We start from the raw sequence: 19,475 nt of genomic DNA, 5'->3' as shown, positions 1-19,475 counted from the left end.
GCCCGTTTAAAAAAAATGTATCCCCATTTCCTCTTACAGTAAAACTTGATAAGTGAAATATCATTGATTCAAAACTATTTTTTGCTAAGGTATTGCTTATTATTGTAGTCTACGACCCTTTTAAACTTGGTTTATTTCTAAGTTGCTGTGATCTTTAACCGATCTCGTCAATTTTTTTTAGAAATATTTCATGCTATAGGGAAAATTTGTGTACCCAGTTTCATTACGATCCGTTAATTTTTCTTCGAGCTATGGCTCGCGAAGCATAGAAAATTGCTTAGTCATAAAAGGGGCGGTGCCACGCACATTTTTTTTAAATTTGAAGTTTTTCCTATTTATTGTCATAAATCCACTTGGGAAATGAAATACCATTGATTCAAAACTATTTTTTGCAAAGATATAACTTATTTTATTCGTCCACGACCCTTTTAAAAATCTTTTATATAAAAGTGGGCGTGGTCTTTAACCGATCTCGTCCATTTTTTCTAGAAATATTTCCTACTATAGGGAAAATTTGTGTACCAAATTTTATTACGATCCGTTAATTTTTCTTCGAGTTATGGCTCCCGAAACATAGCAAATTGCTTAGTCATAAAAGGGGCGGTGTCACGCCCATTTTTTTAAATTTGAAGTTTTTCCTATTTATTGTCATAAATCCACTTGGGAAATGAAATACCATTGATATAAAGCTCTTTTTTGCAAAGATATAGCTTATTTTATTCGTCCACGACCCTTTTAAAAATCTTTTATATAAAAGTGGGCGTGGTTCTTAACCGATTTCGTTAATTTTTCTTCAAAGCATTCCTTATAGTAAAGGCAACCTTTCTGCCGAATTTTGTTACGATAGGTTTAACGATTTTTGATTTATGATTAATATTTGTAAAATTGATTTTATCACAAGTGGGCAGTGCCACGCCCATTTTAAAAAATCTCAATATCAGTCCACATGTCAAATTTCAACATTGTAGGTGTATTATTTACTAAATTATTGGGTTTTTTGTGTTTTCCAAAATTTTATATATATAAAAAGTGGGCGTGGTTATCATCCGATTTCACTCATTTTCAATACCTATCTATTCTGGATCCAGATAAGCTAGTGTACCAAATTTGGTGAAGATATCTCAATATTTACTCAAGTTATCGTGCTAACGGACGGACGGACGGGCATGGCTCAATCAAATTTTTTTTTTTTGATACTGATGATTTTGATATATGAAAGTCTATATCTATCTCGATTCCTTTATACCTGTACAACCAACCGTTATCCAACCAAAGTTAATATACTCTATGTGCAAAGCACGCTGAGTATAAAAAATAGAGGGAAATGAAAGGCTAAGCAGAAGATAGAGAAGAGTATAAAAGACAGAGAAGTGGAAAAAGGTACAAAGAAAAAAGAAGGAAATGAGAATAAACGGGTAGGGGTGCTAACTTCGGGTGTATGTTCAAACAGAAAAATAAATTTAGGCAATTTCGATTTAAATTGAGTAGTGGTGTTCATACAACTCAATTTAGCTTACACAATAGTAATTTGATAGCTGGTTGGCTCATCTCTACAACAACAGCATACCTTTGTTCAGACTGTCTAAATGTGCGTGTTGGTATTAGGCGAATGGAATGGAATGAAAACATAAAACTTGGAAATTTGTGTGCGTTGTAAGAAAATGTGTTCAACGTTTTGGTTTCATTTTGAGTTTGCCATCTTCTTTTGACTATCCCTGCTCCAGTGAAATGAAAAAAATAAAATCAGCTGATGAGATGAGCCAACCATATAGTTGAGCCATGCGTAACTGACGTTTAAATCTACTCAATAAACACACTTTACAAGGTTGCACTTGCAGTTTGAAACAATTTATTACGGAATTTTTTTTTAAATTGGAAATTTATTATTACAATTTATTATATGATAAATTGCGTAATAAATTACCCAAATGGTATAAATTGCCAATATGGTGTGTGTTTGTACATAGTATAAGACAACTCAACTCCTGTTTGGTATTACGAATTACAATTTATTTCAGTTGAAGTTGAATTAACGTTGCCAACCTAAGAAAGTGATGATTTGACAGATAAATGAACAGCTGATCAATTTGTGGCGGAAATTTAAGCATTTGCAAAAGTCATTTTGTCATTAAAAGCAAAACGGATATTATATGAAATATATTTAGTAAAACTCAATATTTTAAAGTTACTAATATTTATTGAGTAGAGATTCTACTAAAAAATTCAGATCAAATAAAAGTTTTGCTTTTAAACACGCGTGCCGGTAATTCAATGGCCGAATCGAATAAGAAAAATTTACAAGAACAATGCAAAGAGTAATTAGCGAACAATGTAATGGCAAAATGTCAAAACTAAGTGTAGGTAAACGGTAATGAAATTATTGCAGTATTAAGTGTTGTAGAATGCAAGTTATGATACAAAATGTTTTGTTATTACAATTCAAATAATAGTATAATTGATAAATCAAAATTAAATGATGTGGGTACGCCACATATATTTTATAATGGTGAAAATGTTGGCGATTGATATGTCGCGAATACTAAAACGTTCGCGTGATCATTCCAATCCCTAGGAACTACCAAGCACCAAGTAAGAAAATGTTTAAGTGACAAATGATGAGCTTCAAATGAAGTTATTTTGCAGATTTGAAAGGAAACATTTTGCTCATTACTAAACACAATTAAGGACCATTTCCGCAAACGCGTTCGAGGGAAGGCTCTACCCCTATTTTAAAATTATGCGCCACGCTCAGATTCCTTGCAGATGGAAGCTATCAAAAATGCTGTGGAAATGATTTTGGTGTTGGACTAGTTTTAGATATTATTGAGGAGCATATTTGGTCGAAGTGGATTAAAACCCAAACAGCAAAAATTGTATTTTACTCTAAAACAGGATTCCCAGGAGTAGTGATTAGTATCAATGGGACTATTTTGGCTGCATCCGAACTACGGCCAGCCTCCCCCAACTTCGGAATGTCGCTCCATAAAGTCAAAAAGTTATTCAATATAATCCTTCGTTTAAACGTTGTTTTTCTATAAATGTGTATAAAATTGTTGATTATTGTTTGATTAAAAAATTTTTAACTACCGGCTTAAATTTTTTTTTTTTTTTGTAACGTTTTATGAGCCCATGCACCATCTAACTCTTATCAAAGGTGGTATTAAAAGACGCGTTTCGATCTCCGTTTTCAGGATTCGAAAGCGGAAATTAAAAATTTTATTTCTGTCGAAAAATATTTACAAAAACCCACAAAATGGCCCGAGAGGGTCCGAAATATGATCCACAGTTTTTTTGCACAGAACATCTTTCTGCGTTGGCGGCCTTTGGCAGCGATTTGTAAAAATAACCCGGGGTGGGTCCAACGCCTTTCTGCATTAGTGTGTACAAAAAATCTGGCAAAATACAACAACCAAATGAAAATTTGAACCGAAATGATATGACAGAAATAAAATTTTTAATTTTTGTTTTCGGATTCTTAAGTCGGAAGTCGAAACGTGTCTTTTGATACCAACTTTGAACATTTTTGTTAAAAATTAGGTGGTGAACCGTATTGTAAAACGTTACATTTTTTCAAAACAACTGCAAAATTGTATGAGACAACTGCTAGTAATCAATTGTCAGATTTTGATGTCTTTGACAACTGCACCAACACAAAGTTGTGAACGGTAATGCCACAAAAAGTTGTTAGACTAGACAACTCAACCGAAATTTTTTTTTTTGACAGGTTGAGTTGTAATCTGTAATATCAAATTGCGAAATTTCAACCCAACCAGAGTTGAGTTGTAACGGTAATAGAGGCATCAATTTCGATTAGTTTATGCCGTTGCAAATTCATGTTACAATGAAACATCTAGTTAGAACCAGATGAAAGAAAACGAAAGCATAGTGAAACAAGTAAGGAAGGTTAAGTTCGGGTGTAACCGAACATTACATACTCAGTTGAGAGCTATGGTGACAACATAAGGAAAAATAACCATGTAGGAAAATGAACCTGGGTAACCCTGGAATGTGTTTGTATACATGTGTATCAAATGAAAGGCATTAAATAGTATTTTATGAGGGAGTGGGCCATAGTTCTATAGGTGGACTCCATTTAGGGATATCGCCATAAAGGTGGATCAGGGTTGACTCTAGAATTTGTTTGTACAATATGGGTATCAAAAAAAAAGGTGTTAATGACTATTTTAAAAGGGAGTGGGCCTTAGTTATATAGGTGGACGCCGTTTCGAAATATCGTCATAAAGGTGGACCAGGGATGACTCTAGAATGTGTTTGTACGATATGGGTATCAAATTAAAGGTATTAATGAGAGTTTTAAAAGGGAGTGGTGGTAGTTGTATATGTGAAGGCGTTTTCCAGATATCGACCAAAATGTGGACCAGGGTAACCCAGAACATCATCAGTTGGATACCGCTAATTTATTTATATATGCAATAAATGCCAAGATTTCAAGGGTTTTTTATTTCGCCCTGCAGAAATTTTTCATTTTCTTCTACTTAATATGGTAGGTGTCACAACCATTTTACAAAGTTTTTTTCCAAAGTTATATTTCGCGTCAATAAACCAATCCAATTACCATGTTTTATCCCTTTTTTCGTATTTGGTATAGAATTATGGCATTTTTTTTTTTCATTTTTCGTAATTTTCGATATCGAAAAAGTGGGGGTGGTCATAGTCGGATTTCGTTCATTTTTTATACCAAGATAAAGTGCGTTCAGATAAGTACGTGAACTAAGTTCATTTTACTTAAAAAAAATTTTTTTTTAAAAGTGGGCGTGGTCCTTCTCCGATTTTGCTAATTTTTACTAAGCGTACATATAGTAATAGGAGTAACGTTCCTGCCAAATTTCATCATGATATCTTCAACGTCTGCCAAATTACAGCTTGCAAAAGTTTTAAATTACCTTCTTTTTAAAAGTGGGCGGTGACACGCCCATTGTCCAAAATTTTACAAATTTTCAATTCTGGGTCATAAGTTCAACTCACCTACCAAATTTCATCGCTTTATCTGTCTTTGGTAATGAATTATTGCACTTTTTCGGTTTTTCGAAATTTTCGATATCGAAAAAGTGGGCGTGGTTATAGTCCGATATCGTTCATTTTAAATAGCCATCTGAGATGAGTGCTCAGGAACCTACATACCAAATTTCATCAAGATACCCCAAAATTTACTTAAGTTATCGTGTTAACGGACGGACGGACGGACGGACATGGCTCAATCAAATTTTTTTTCGATCCTGATGATTTTGATATATGGAAGTCTATATCTATCTCGATTCCTTTATACCTGTACAACCAACCGTTATGCAATCAAACTTAATATACTCTGTGAGCTCTGCTCAACTGAGTATAAAAACTAAGAAGAGAACAAAAACAAGGTGAAAAAAGCAACGCTGCAACGAAACAAGTAGAATTAAAAAATATAACAGCCAAAAAGTTATAAAATGTCAATGATTAAGAAGAAGAAAGGAGAAGAAATTATTTAATATAGCAATTGTGTATTTAGCGTGCGGTTATTGACATTAAAATGTTCCTCCGTGTTCACTATTAATTTGCTTGTCAAGTTGGAAATGGTCCGATAATTGCCTTCCTTAGCGTTCGTCTGTGAGTTTTTTTTCCTTCTCATACAACAAAATATTATTTGTCTTGCCACATTTAGCTGCAAAACGATTAATGACTGGTTTGTTTGTCTTTACACTATTTCCTTCATTCTTGGTGCATGTGCGCTTTATCACACGTTCTATATATACATTGGGATGGGTAGATTTGTATGGACGAAAGTTAACCAATATCGCGCCATCGATTTTTCGATAGGATTTGGGCTCAGGAAAAAAAAAGTTCCACTACGCATACCCAAAAACAAAACAAATTTCGAGCCTGCGAAATTTCATTTTTTTTTTACTTTTTTCGACTTTGATTTTTAAGGTTTTTTTCATGACCTACTAAAAAAATTTTCATATGTATACCCTCTCCGACCCAGTTTTTCAAAAAACTGTTATCGCCAACGTTGTTTGCGGACATTTTTTGGTCGGATACATGAAAATTTTACAATCAAATGAAATTTTTTTAGTAGGTCATGAAAAAAACCTTAAAAATCAAAGTCAAAAAAAAAATTAAATTTCGCAGGCTCCAAATTTATTTTTTTGGGTATGCGTAGTGGACTTTTTCCCTGAGCCCAAATCCTATCGAAAAATCGATGGCGCGATATCGGTTAATAAATCGACCCAATCTAATATAAATATCTATATATATATATATATATATATATATATATGCCTATCTACATAAGTTTACACTTAACTAACACGTGCGTATGGGTTTGTGCATATGATGCATCAGTTATTGCATTCGGTTTACCAAATGGTCTAATGTAAACTTCCTGTCAATGCACACAAAATCACAATTGTTGTATTTGTGGTTGTTTTAAGTACGATTTACATACATATTTGCATTTCTATTAGATTTTTTAGTTAGTATCTTTTTTCTTGTTTGCATTTACTGTTTGGTAAGAAGGGGCAGCGATTGACGCGGCGAATATTGATCGCATTTGGTAAATAATTTTTTTTCTATGCTATGTAAACCACATAAAATAGGGTCACTTAAATATTAAATACATATGTATGCATGTATATTCCTTCAATCCCACTTATACCGCAAAGTTCACTCCTCAAGTGTTGCCCATATGTGGCAGTGCGTCCAAAACGATTAAATATCATTTAAGTGCAATTTCCGTGCAATGGTGCCACACCGCTATAAGTTGCATGTGTGTTTTGTATTTATTATACTCAGCGTGCTTTGCACACAGAGTATATTAACTTTGATGGGATAACGGTTGGTAGTACAGGTATAAAGGAATGGAGATAGATATAGACTTCCATATATCAATATCACCAGTATCGAAAAAAAATTTGATTGAGCCATGGCCGTCCGTCCGTCCGTCTGTCCGTTAACACGATAACTTGAGTAAATATTGAGATAACTTCACCAAATTTGGTACTCGAGCTTATCTGGACCCAGAATAGATTGGTATTGAAAATAAGCGAAATCGGGTGATAACCACACCCACTTTTTATATATATGGGGAAATCCGCCAAACTTTGGTTTTTTTTGGAGAAACAATTTTTTTTTGTTTTGAAATATCAAATATCTTTTTATTAGGAACATTGAGGCGTAAATTGGAGCTATAGTGCATCGCCGTTACTCGTCTTACACAATGCCTCAAAAAGATATAGTCAAAAGATCGAGCAAAATATATATAAACTGAGGTCGCAATGTTAAATATACATTTATTTCAACACTTCTGTACCGATTATATCTAAATTTTAACAAAATATGGAGATATATGCAGCTGTTAGCTATGTAAAATTTTTTTGATACACGAGACCAGGTTTTGTAGATATCGGTAAAAATATATATATAATTTTTTTTTACTTATTTAAACACTTAGCCGATCGTGTTGAAATTTTATCAGGTTGTACATATCTATGTGGGGTATATTTAGGTAAAATTTTGTTGATACCCGAAACCCGGTTTTAGAGATATCGGCAAAAATATGAAACCGGGTAACCTTCAAATATTTCATACCCGTTTGTTAATTTTTTCTCTAAACCACAGTAGTATACCATCAAATGCCTCATCTTGGAATATCCACGCAAGGAAAGTTATTGATGTTTGTACATGGGGCAAATATACGAAATTTCCGACAAAAATTGGCAATCGTCAAAAAGTGTAGAAATTTTTTTTTTTTTTTTAATTTTTGTACAACATTTGTGTTTCTTTTCATTTACTTTTAAATAAAACCTGGTTTAAAAAAAAAAAAAATTATATTTTTTTCTACGCTTTTTGACGGTTTCCAATTTTTGTCGGAAATTTCGTATATTTGCCCCATGTACAAACATCAATAACTTTCCTTGCGTGGATATTCCAAGATGAGGCAATTGATGGTATACCACTGTGGTGTAGAGAAAAAATTAACAAACGGGTATGAAGTGATAAAAGTAAAATTGTAGCTGTGCCCACAAAAAAAACATGCTCCTGAAAAAAATTTACGCAACCAAGTGCGTCCACTTTTCTGCCTCTACCTTCAAAACTGAAAGGGGCATATCGAATTTGAAGCCCCAGGTATTTTTAGTCCCTGATAGGCTATTATCGTGCATAATCCAAATTTCAATACTCAGTTGCCTCAAAAAGCTATAGGCAAAAAACTATCAATATTGAAAATGACAAAAAAAAGTATCGCTATTTTGATTGATGATAGTTTTGAGGGGCACATTAATTTTGCTCACACTTTTAGAATCTCCGTCTCAAAAATAACATTCAGTTTAAATACCGCAGCGTTTCAGCGATGCCTCAAAATTTTATCGAAAAAATTCAAAAAAAATAAAAAAAAATTAAGGGTATCGCTTGAAAAAGTGTAAAAATCCACGTTTTTTACGTTTCGAAGTTCTGCTATCAACTATCAACTTTCTTGATTTTTAAAATCATCAGATCGGATAGTGAAAAGGTCAAACTTAATGTCCTTGTACTTTTTTCTAGCCTTAAGTTTTTTGCCCGTGTGTAAAACCCGAGTATCCAAAAAAGTAAACGTTTTGGGGATTTGCCCATATAACATTTTGGAAAACACAAAAACCTGATTATTTAGTAAATAATACACCTAGAATGTTGAAATTTGAAATTTTTTTTAATTTGGGCGTGGTACCGCCCACTTGTCATAAAATAAATTTTACAAATATTATCAATCATAAATCAAACATTGTTACACCTATCGTAACAAAATTCGGTAGAGAGGTTGCCTTTACTATAAGGAATGCTTTGAAGAAAAATTAACGAAATCGTTTAAGGACCACGCCCACTTTTATATAAAAGATTTTTAAAAGGGTCGTGGACGAATAAAATAAGCTATATCTTTGCAAACAAGTGCTTTATATCAATGATATTTCATTTCCCAAGTGGATTAATAACAATAAATAGGAAAAAACTTCAAATTTAAAAAGATGGGCGTGGCACCGCCCCCTTTATGACTAAGCAATTTTCTATGTTTCGAGAGCCATAACTCGAAGAAAAATTAACGGATCGTAATAAAATTGGGTACACAAATTTTCCCTATAGCTGGAAATATTTCTATTAAAAATGGACGAGATCGGTTAAAGACCACGCCCACTTTTATATAAACGATTTTTAAAAGGGTCGTAGACAAAAATAATAAGCTATATCTTAGGGAAAAAGAGCTTTGTATCAATAGAATTTTAACTTATAAATTGAATTATAACATTAGGGGGACTCATGAGCATATAAACTTATAAGGTGTAAAATTATATCCATTTACACACACTGTTATATGAACGCACCTAGAAATACTCTTGATAAACTTGATGGTTTATCAGCTGTATTATTGCCAAACAAAAATTTTTTGATTGTTATACAAATTAAAAAATGCCAATATTAAGTGAAAAATCAAAACTAAAACGTCTTTACTAAGATATTCTAGTAAATGACTTGCTGATGTTGGACATTTCTTTCTTTGAGTTTACCGCGTTTACACAATGAAATGTGCGCGTAAATTTATACAAATTGTGTAAATGATTTTTCATACAAAATTTGACAGTTCGTTTACGCACTAGATACATTTATACGTTTACACACTTTATAAGGCATTTATACGGTTACATGAGTCCCCCTATTAAATTGGAAAACACTAAAATTTTTTAAAATGGGCGTTTCACCGCCCCCTTTATGACTATGACTAAGCATTTTTCTATGTTTCGGGAGACATAACTCGAAGAAAAATTAACATATCGTAATGAAATTGTGTACACATATTTTCCTTATAGCAGAAAATATATCCAGTAAAAATGGACGGAATCGGTTAAAGACCACATATAAGACAAGTTTAAAAGGGTCGTAGACTAGAATAATAAGCTATAACTTAGCAAAAAAACAGTTTTGAATCAATGATATTTCACTTATCAAGTTTTATTGTAAGAGGAAATGGGGAGACATTTTTTTTTAACCGAAAGTAATTTATCTGAAATGTGCAATTGAAGCTCACGCTGAGTATATAATGTTCGGTTACACCCGAACCTAGACACCTTTACTTGTTTTTATTTATTTTTTGTTGTTTTCTTGAACCTTCATATGTAATTTCGTTATTTGACTTAATTTTTTTTTTAATACTTTCAATATTTGTCTGTCCCACATTACAAGTAAAATAGTTCGGCAACACTTTTTTCTCATGCATAAAGCGGATATTGCTTCTAGTATTGCTGTTTCTATCCCATGAATTTTATTTGCATATATACCACCCTTTGTTTTCTTTTACCTGCACATAGATTGACGCACATTAAGGTGGTCCTAAAATAATCGCTTTCGTATCGGTTTTGAGTTTAAAAGGCCAAACTTAATAACACCACGTCATATTTTGTAGCATTCACTCACAGTCATACTCATAGTGATCTGCCTAAAGTGCGGGACTTAACGTTCGCTAGGGCTAGGCACTCGCAGAGCATATCGATGACTGTCTTCTTGCAACCGTTCTCACTACAGCTCCTACACCTGTCGTTGAAGGGAATTACTATTCTGCGGATGTCATTCTGAATGTTTCTTTCCCAAATATATTCAGTAGGAACTCTGTTGTATTCTTGTTGTAGTCAGTCCATGTTTGTCTTGTGATTTCAAAGGTGACCGTAAAGTAACTAGTGTGCATTCCGATTTTCTTGATATTGGTAAGAATGTCTTTCCTTTTTTATTGAAGTGGCCGATGTATCATGAGATGTCTAACGATGCACCGCCCTTTGGCAGCTCACACACTTTTTCGTTGTCGTCAATGCTTCTGTGACCGGGTACCCAAGTGAGTGTGATGGGAGCAAAATTTGCTGCTTCTCATAGCGCCCTCCTATAGTTGTCGACGGCCTTTCAGAACGTATATAGTAAATCTAGCGCTTTGAGCCCTGCTTTGTTGTTCGATAATTTTCTAAAATTCACGTTGTGGAGCATTCTAGGATATCGTTGTGGCCATACAGATTTTCGTGTCAGCTTCTAGACTCTCTAAGTCTGATGGCTGAGCTTGTAGCTCTGAGGCGCATGCCAAAGGCCTAAGGCCCAGGCTAACTATTCTCTTACACGAGTAGTATGCAGTGTATGTCATCTCTACTCTTCTATCAATATTTACTTTCCATTATAGCTTGTTGTGTATTGGACGCCAAGATACTTGACTCTCATTGAGATAAAGAGGGTTCAGTGCCATTTGGTGAAGGCAATCAAAATTGATGTTTTGGTTCGGTCGGGTCTTGTCAAAGAGCCCATCACTGCTTAAATTATTATGTTTTCCAGTATTGAATGCGTCCATCCGCAAATGTGGCTGTCAACAACTACGGCCAGTTTGTGTCTGGACGCATTTGGATGAAATTTGGCACACATATAGCTAATAGTGTTGAAGGATCTACTGGGAGTTGCACGTCTCTTTGGAGCAGTTACACATATTTCTAGCTCAATCGCGTCAGAATAGTCTGCTAGCAATATTTTCGTCACAAAGACGATTGGTCCCATGCCCCAGCGCTGTAATTCTTAGCATATTTGAGCTAGACTAATAATATTTGGTATCTAGCTCATATAAATCAAGGTTTTTATCATTTCTCGAAAATTGAGCATAGTACCAAAGCAGGATCTCTCTAGAAGAGTCTTTGTTTCAAGTTTTTGAGGAGCCTTGCAAGATAACTAACTTTATAGCATATCGTGGCTCCCTTACCAAAGCAGAATGGATCTTAAATGAAGATCCCAAAAAGTCTATTTCAACCTTTTTTTTGGGGAGCCTTGTAAGATAAGTAATGAACTTTTAAATAGATATCAAAATATTTGGTACATTTTTACTGTTTTCCAAAAATCCATAAATATTTTCACTTTCATCTTATTTAGACTTTAAAAAAATGTGGTTTCGTTTTTTGTTTGGTACTCGTGATTTGTAGTGTAGAACATTCAATGGATAACTCAGTAAACTATTTAACTAAATCCCATTCATACTTCTTAAAACGATTCTTTTAAAGAAAATATGGCATCTCCTAAACCTGTTGAGATCAATAAATCAATATTTAATCCACATCCTATGATTTGGTTTTTTTGCTGTCAGTATTGAAAATTTTAATCAAAAAGCGTTTAAGTTGAGCAACTTTTGAGACAATTTCTTGTAGATAGTGAAAATTGTCTAGTGTAAATGGGTCATGCAACATTCGCTTACAGGAAAGTTTGCCAATATATTACCTCTTTTTAAAGCAATATTGAAAACAAAAAAAAATGTTTTTTTGTTTAAATCAAGTTTTGGATCAATTTCCCATGCAATTGAAATTGATTACAAAATTGACCAAAACAAGAACAAAACTAAAAAAAAAATACAATTTTTTAAATCAATTATTGAACCAACCTGAAATTGCTTACAAAATTGATTAAAACCCAAAAAGAAATTTTTTTATTAATTTTTGAATCGACATCCCATGCAACTGAAATTGATAACAAAATTTATTAAACCGACTTCCCATGCAAATGAAACTGATTTCAAAATTGAAACCAATTTTTTAAAGCAACTTTCAAATCAACTTTCCATGTAACTGAAGTTGATTACAAAATTGATCAATGCTATTATTTTTCCAGGCCATTCAAAGTCCAAAAATGTTCTCGTAACTCGAAAACCATAACATACCTACATATGTATGTAGGGGATAGTACACTTTTTTGTTATTTGTTACATTCCCTCCTTTTCTACCATCAAATACTCTGCCAGTGAAACAGTGATAATATTAATTAAATCAATTTAAGTTCGTTTCTAGTTAAAGACTGCAATTACATTTTTTCATGAAGTTTATCTAAGGTTTGTTGCTGCAATAAAAAGCTATAAAGTAACAATGTTGTTGAGGCCACAGATCTAGACACAGAGTTTACTTACTTAAATTCAACTCTGCAATTCTGCTTATGTAATCGCGAAGCTGATGACTGGCTCATTGCCTATTTGCACATACCAACGATATATCCATTAGACCGATGGATATATATACATGCAGATATTGTACTTACATCGTAAACAGAAATCATAAAAATCATACAATTGCATATAAATACCATGTGCCTTGTTATTTTTTGCAACTTCGCTTGCCACATATGATTTTATGTTGTTGTTGGCTGCAATTTTTCATTTCCGCTGCAGTCAACATATGGCACATTTCGAAGTTGGTAATGTTATTGTTGTTGTGGTGGTTACATGAGTGCACGCAATACAAACATATGCTACTATTGCCATCACGGTTGCCACACCATGTTTTCATTTGGGACCAAAATTCATCAAAAAAAGGACCAAATATCAGAAAAAAGTACCAACATTTTGTTTTATTTGATTGTGATACAAGCAATTCACAAATGTGCCGTAGTCGTTGTTAAATAAAAAATTTCAGGATGTTTCCATGGTTTCCTATACAAAATTTTAATAAACTTAACGAATAGGAGACTTAATTCAAACTGCACAAACAAAAACACTACTTTTAGGTACCCTGCAAAAATCGCGAGTCTTCCATGCATGCATGTATGGAGTACTCGCTATGGACCAACCGACTACTCCAAAATTAACCACAATTCATACAAAAAATATGGTCCAATTAACATTGCGATGTCCTAGGACTGGACCATATACTCCAGCTTCGCATTACATCAGAGTAATCCATGGAGTACCCACAGTCCAATAAACATCGTGTAGTGATTACAATCGTTAAAAACGAGCAATGATCGGCTTACAATGTGTTCGTGTAGAAACAGGAGTTGGTCCATTTGCAGCAATGGAGTATAATGGTAAGTACTCCAGTGGACCACATGATCCAACGATTTTTGCAGGGAAACATCGTGTAGTGATTACAATCGTTAAAAACGAGCAATGATCGGCTTACAATATGATCGTGTAGAAACATGAGTTGGTCCATTGGTGCATTACAGTGGAGTATAATGGTAAGTACTCCAGTGGACCACATGATTCAACGATTTTGCAGGGTATTATATTTTCAAATTTCTAGGATAAGTCTATGCCTTCACTAACTATACGTTTTGAACGTATGTAGTTTTGCTGACAAAGCTCTTAGTTCCAGCATTATGTTGTTAATTGGAAAGAAAACAGATGTATAGCGCAGTTGGGTTTTTGTAAGAAAAGCTTCAAAAATTTGCGTTTTTGTGTAGCCGAACTATAAGCAAACTCAGTAAATTATAAATGATGCTTACTTTTTCCCCTGAATGTTGAGATGAAAAATCAAACGTCTTAAAAGTTTCAACTGTGTAATTACGGAACCTGATTACATTTAAGTAGATACTAGAAATTAGTTAACAGCGTTGCTATTGAAGTTTATGGGGTTCTGTACCTACGAGAATAAAACCCAAAACACTACTTTCGAAATCAAATCTTTTTTACATTTGCTTCAACATCTGAATATAAAAGTAAATTTGTTCAATCGCAATTCGTTATTCAAGTATAAGGTTACCGCTTTCAATAAGTATTCCTGCCTTACTTACAGTTAAAATATTTCTTATACCAAGCTACTTAGTTTTCAAGTATTCGGCGTGCCTTAACACCAGAATACTCCTGCAACACCACAATACTCCTGCAATTTTTACATAGGATTTCTTTGTAAAAATTCTGAAGGTGTTACCAAACATAAAACCAATTAGTTTCATTATTTTACTTAGTTTTCAGTGGAACGCCCTGCCAAATTTCTTAAGGCACACGTGCATTTGAGAAAAATTTTCTTAGCTCAACTAGTGAAAAAAATCTATCACGAAAAGTGTTTAATCGAAATATCTGGATACTAAAACAAGAATTTTTCTGTAAAGTCCGTGTAATGTGTTTGCCCTTAGTTCCATGACTTTTCTTATTAATGCTTCGCCTAAAATATCTCCTATGAAATATCATTGGTCTGCTACATTTTATTGACTGAGCAATTTTTGTGGTAAGATTTCCATATACATAAGTAAATTGAAAATTATATGTGGGTTAATGAAAGTGTGCCAAATGTTGTGGGCAGAGTTGTGAATTTTAACCTCAGTGAAAAAGGAAGAAAAGTACCAAAATGTAGCCTAAAAAGGACCAAAATTTAAAAAAGGGACCAGCGGACCAAATGGGGTTTGAAGGGACCATTTTTGGTCCAAATGGACCAAAAGTGGCAACCGTGAATGCCATACACATTTTTCACTACTCACGACTCTCTCTCTCTCACGCATACAAGACCACATGTAACTTTGATACAAGAAAATGTTGCTGAAATTGCGTTGCAATGGCATTAAAAATTATACCAAATTTAGATGAACGAAAAAATATGTAAAACAAAAGCTAATGTCGCGTAGAAATAGGAAATGACAAGACCGCAAATATGTCGAAATAGAGTTGAAAAAGAAAGATAATTGTACAGAGAACTGACAACTGAGGACTGTTGTTGCATATATGCTGTCTATATATAGTCGAATGAGTAGAAGAAGTTGAACGGCGTTGGATGTTGAAAGAGTTGAAAGGAGCGGTAGTGGGCCATGAAGTATGCACGACAAAAGTTCTCCGAAAAACGTGTTGTTTTTGCATACCTAGGCCTATCTTTAAAAAAATAAAAGTTTATTTTCTTTTACGCATTTCGACGCAACTTCGCGTCTTCATCAAGAAGTCTGTATTGTGAACGTTTTAACCCTCCCGTAATGCCTACGGTGTGTATGGAAGGAAATTTAATGATACTCTGTATGAGCTCTAAGCTTAATCGCAAAGCTGGCTAGGTAAGAACCAAGCTCCTTAGAGAAACGAGTACTCTGTGCGTTACACAAACCGCAAAGTGTTAAAACGGCTCCCCAAGAAACGAAGAGAAAAAAATTTTCAAAAAATCGACGAAAAAATCCCAGAGCCTCCGAAACTATATACATATGTATATAGAAAGGTAATCCTGGATATTTCATTCCGATAAAAGGCGAGGAAAAGAAGCCTGTAACGTTGTCTGTAGCCAGTTGCGGGTGTTGGATGGTAACTTTGTCTACTTCTAATATGTGTCATTGAGAGGAATATGAAGTTACATCGACAGCAAGTCTGGCGAGATTTGCCGAGGGGGGCGACAGTTACATGTTCAAGGCTAACTGTACGTGACGATGTTTTAGCATCAGAAAGTCTATGTTTTCTGAGCGTAGCACAATGTGAGTGCGAATCATTCAATCGTGTGGTCGACTGGTAAGATCCTTAACCCGCTGGGGATGTCTTCGTCTACTCATCGTTATAATCACCATTATACTATCATCGATGTGCTTATCTCTATCACAATCATATCTATATTTTTTCTCCTTCCTTGCGTCCACCGTTCGTTTTCCCTTTCGCTTCTTCTTAAATTGTGTCTTTACATTCTTACACCCGTATCGTAAGAGAAATTGGTTACATAAACACCTTTGGTTATATACGAGAAAATTTGTTAACAAATGTCAAAAATGTTTTTATGCTGGTTTAAACCAGACATCGGCACGGCATGGACCGCCGAGCATAACTGTCGTTAGTTAGTGCGCATTTGTGTGTGGTTACCCAATCAATATGCACAAATGAGCTACGGTAACGTTTGAATATTAGTTTGTTTGGTACTAATCTAGTTTTTAATAGAAGACGGATATTAGCATTGTCACGGTTCAATATAGCTGTAATTTTACCAGAGGAAACACCAAGAAATTGCTTGAAAATAAATACTTGTAGTTAAAAATACATTCAATCCCAACTAACGACATTCCTTTTCAATTTATATTTCCAGCAAAAAACTGGGCTAAGTCCACCCACACATCAGTCACACACAGCCTCCGATACGAGTAGTACGCAAAATAGCGGCAACAGCAACAGCGGCAATAGTAACAACAATCCTCACACAGGCTCGGCAGGTCCAACATCCGCTTCAATATCCGCCTCAATCGTATCATCTGCATCAACAGCGTCAACACAACACACAAGCTCCACCGGTGGCACGCACAAATATGCGACCGACAGTAAAAGTGGAGTAGGTAGTGGTGCAACAACAAATATAAATACGAGCAATGTCATCTCCACAGCGCCCAAATCTGCTTCAGGCAATAGCAATGCCAATAACAGCAGTAGCAATCCAAACAACCAATACAAAGATCAACAACAGCAGCAACATCATCGTGATGACCGTTATGCATCTACAGCACAAACGCAATCCTCGACAACGAATAGTGGTACGAATAATAATAATAATGTTGGCAATACAACAAATACGGCCGCCAATGCGCCCAGTCTGTACGTGTCTGTGCCACTCTCCACCGCCAATGTACCTGGAATCAATTTACCAACAAGTAGTAGCGCGGTGGGTGGCGCGACAGGTGAGTTGGCGTGTCCCCATATTTTGTTTGTCCTTTATTTTTCGCCCAAAATATATGGAGTTTTTTGATTGATTTTCCTTTTTTCCTTAAGAACATCATGCACCACCATCACAATCAACACGCGCAGCAGCGGCGGCTATTAGTCAACAGCAACAACAAGGTGGTGCAACCGGAAGCGCGTCAAGCGCACATGCGACGGGTACATCAACACCACTGGGCAGCAGCGGTGCTAGTAACATTGGTCTCATGGAACGTCAATCACCACGCATTCATCATCAATCGTCAGCACTTTCCTCCGAACATCATAGCAGTAATAGTAATAGTAGTTATTTTGCTAATACAACAACACATAGCAGTGTTATACATCAGAGCGGTAAATCGCCAACGGGCGGCAATATGATGTTGAGCACTGCGAGCAGTAATCCCAATTTGATGGCTACTACGACAGAGGCTGGCAATTTGAAAATTAGTTACGAAAAACAAACAACGCGCGTTAGTCAGCTGCAGGAACAGGGAACAGCGCCAGTGCGGAGAAGCAGGTAATTTTGTTGTTGGAAATAAAATTTTTTTTGGTTGCTGTGCTTCCGTTGTTTTTAGTATAAGCAAATGTTCTTTTTTCAATCATCATAAAAAAACACACATACACATGCACACATACGCACATGTGAAACATAAATAAGCAATAATGCATTCACTCACCTCACGCATTTCATACGCTGTTTTGCATGAGAGCTTTGCCTAAAATTTAACTTAAAATATCTTAAACCCTACTCACATAAAATGAACGTTGCATGTGGTTTATAACCAGGGACCCAAGCGGTTACAATTTAAAAAAATTTGTTGTTAACGTTTTTTATTACTTTTATTTTAATCAAATAAAACACTGTTAAAAGTTAACGAAAATTTTGACAGAAAAATAGTATTGAAATAGGTTAGGTAAGCTTATGCTGGGTGGCCAATGTAGGGCCCTACAGAGACGCATTGCGTCCGTAGTGTTTCAATATTTTGTTGACATCATCAAAACACAACTCTATGTGTCTATAGTTTTGTCTTTTTAGCACCCATAAGTAGACTCCTTGGGATCATTTCTCTTAGAGCCGTTTCGCCCTCTGTTAAATAAAGTGCCAGTAAGCGTTACGTGGAGATGTTGAAAACCACCTTTAACGGCATAGTGTCATATGTGCACATGATATGTTTCACGTTCTACATTCTCAGGACAAGCTGAAGTTTACAAGGCCCCTTCAATGGACATAAGTTTCCGCAAGGCAGTAATTCTACCAGTTAAAAAGCCTTGAAATCTTTACTGGATTCTTGAAACTTTTGGATAGCACCATCAATTATGTTGCCTGTATTCCATAATCTTAAGACTTATCTGCGAGACATTCAGTACACTTCTACTAGAAGTACTGTTGGAAAAGATCTGATATACCCTCTGCCTGAAATGCGGTGCAGCTATCTGTAAGTTTCATGGATTTACTGATTCTTAAATCATTGCAATAACGACAGTTCACACTCGGGCTATGAGGAGTTGTTTAGCGCCATCCCCTCAAGTGATTGCCAGCGCAATCCACAGCTTCTCCAACCCAATTGTCAAACTTACCTACCCGTCGTGAATCCTTTTTATTGAGAATTCGAGGCTCTAGTGAACCAGAGCTCCTACCCGAAGGAGAGGGTTGTATGACATAGAAAGTTCAATATGGTCATATCAAGACGTTCCACAAATGGTAGTATTTCCCAGAACGTATCGGCTAAAATCCTTAAAACCCTTAGGGAGTATTCTTAAGGCCACATAAAGAAGAACAAGGCAGTTCACACTCCCACTAACATTTAATATCCATATGCCTGACAGCATTTACGTTCTTCCTCGATAAGGCTACGACCGGCAGTAGCAGAAAAGCGTATAAGGCTGCTGCCGGTTGTTGTTGGTTTCAGGGCACCAGTTTTGTAAATCACATATAACGCAAACAACCTCTTTGTTTTCACCATGTATGATTTCTTAAAAGCCACCAATCGGGCCACACTCATAGGGTAGAATAGAACCCACTGGGACTTTTTCGTACGTTTCTGTATACTCGGCTTCGAAAACTGTTTGCTCTTCAGTTTCCGCTTTGGTC

General features: G+C 35.2%; 1 protein-coding gene across 8 annotated transcripts in view; it reads left to right on the top strand.

The window, feature by feature from the left end:
* Nucleotides 1-19,475, top strand: part of Alh (Alhambra) — a 279,926-nt gene that overhangs the window by 181,301 nt on the left and 79,150 nt on the right. For all 8 annotated transcript variants that reach the window (XM_067758789.1, XM_067758763.1, XM_067758770.1 and 5 more), the window contains exons 6-7: nucleotides 16,779-17,361; nucleotides 17,453-17,900. In XM_067758789.1, coding sequence (XP_067614890.1) covers nucleotides 16,779-17,361; nucleotides 17,453-17,900 — 1,031 coding nt within the window. The remainder of the gene's footprint in view (nucleotides 1-16,778; nucleotides 17,362-17,452; nucleotides 17,901-19,475) is intronic.

Source organism: Eurosta solidaginis, chromosome 1 (genome assembly GCF_040869045.1).
Source record: "Eurosta solidaginis isolate ZX-2024a chromosome 1, ASM4086904v1, whole genome shotgun sequence".
Taxonomy (NCBI): Eukaryota; Metazoa; Arthropoda; class Insecta; order Diptera; family Tephritidae; genus Eurosta; species Eurosta solidaginis.
Note: the sequence above shows the minus strand (reverse complement) of the source record. Positions and strands in the feature narration are given on the sequence as shown.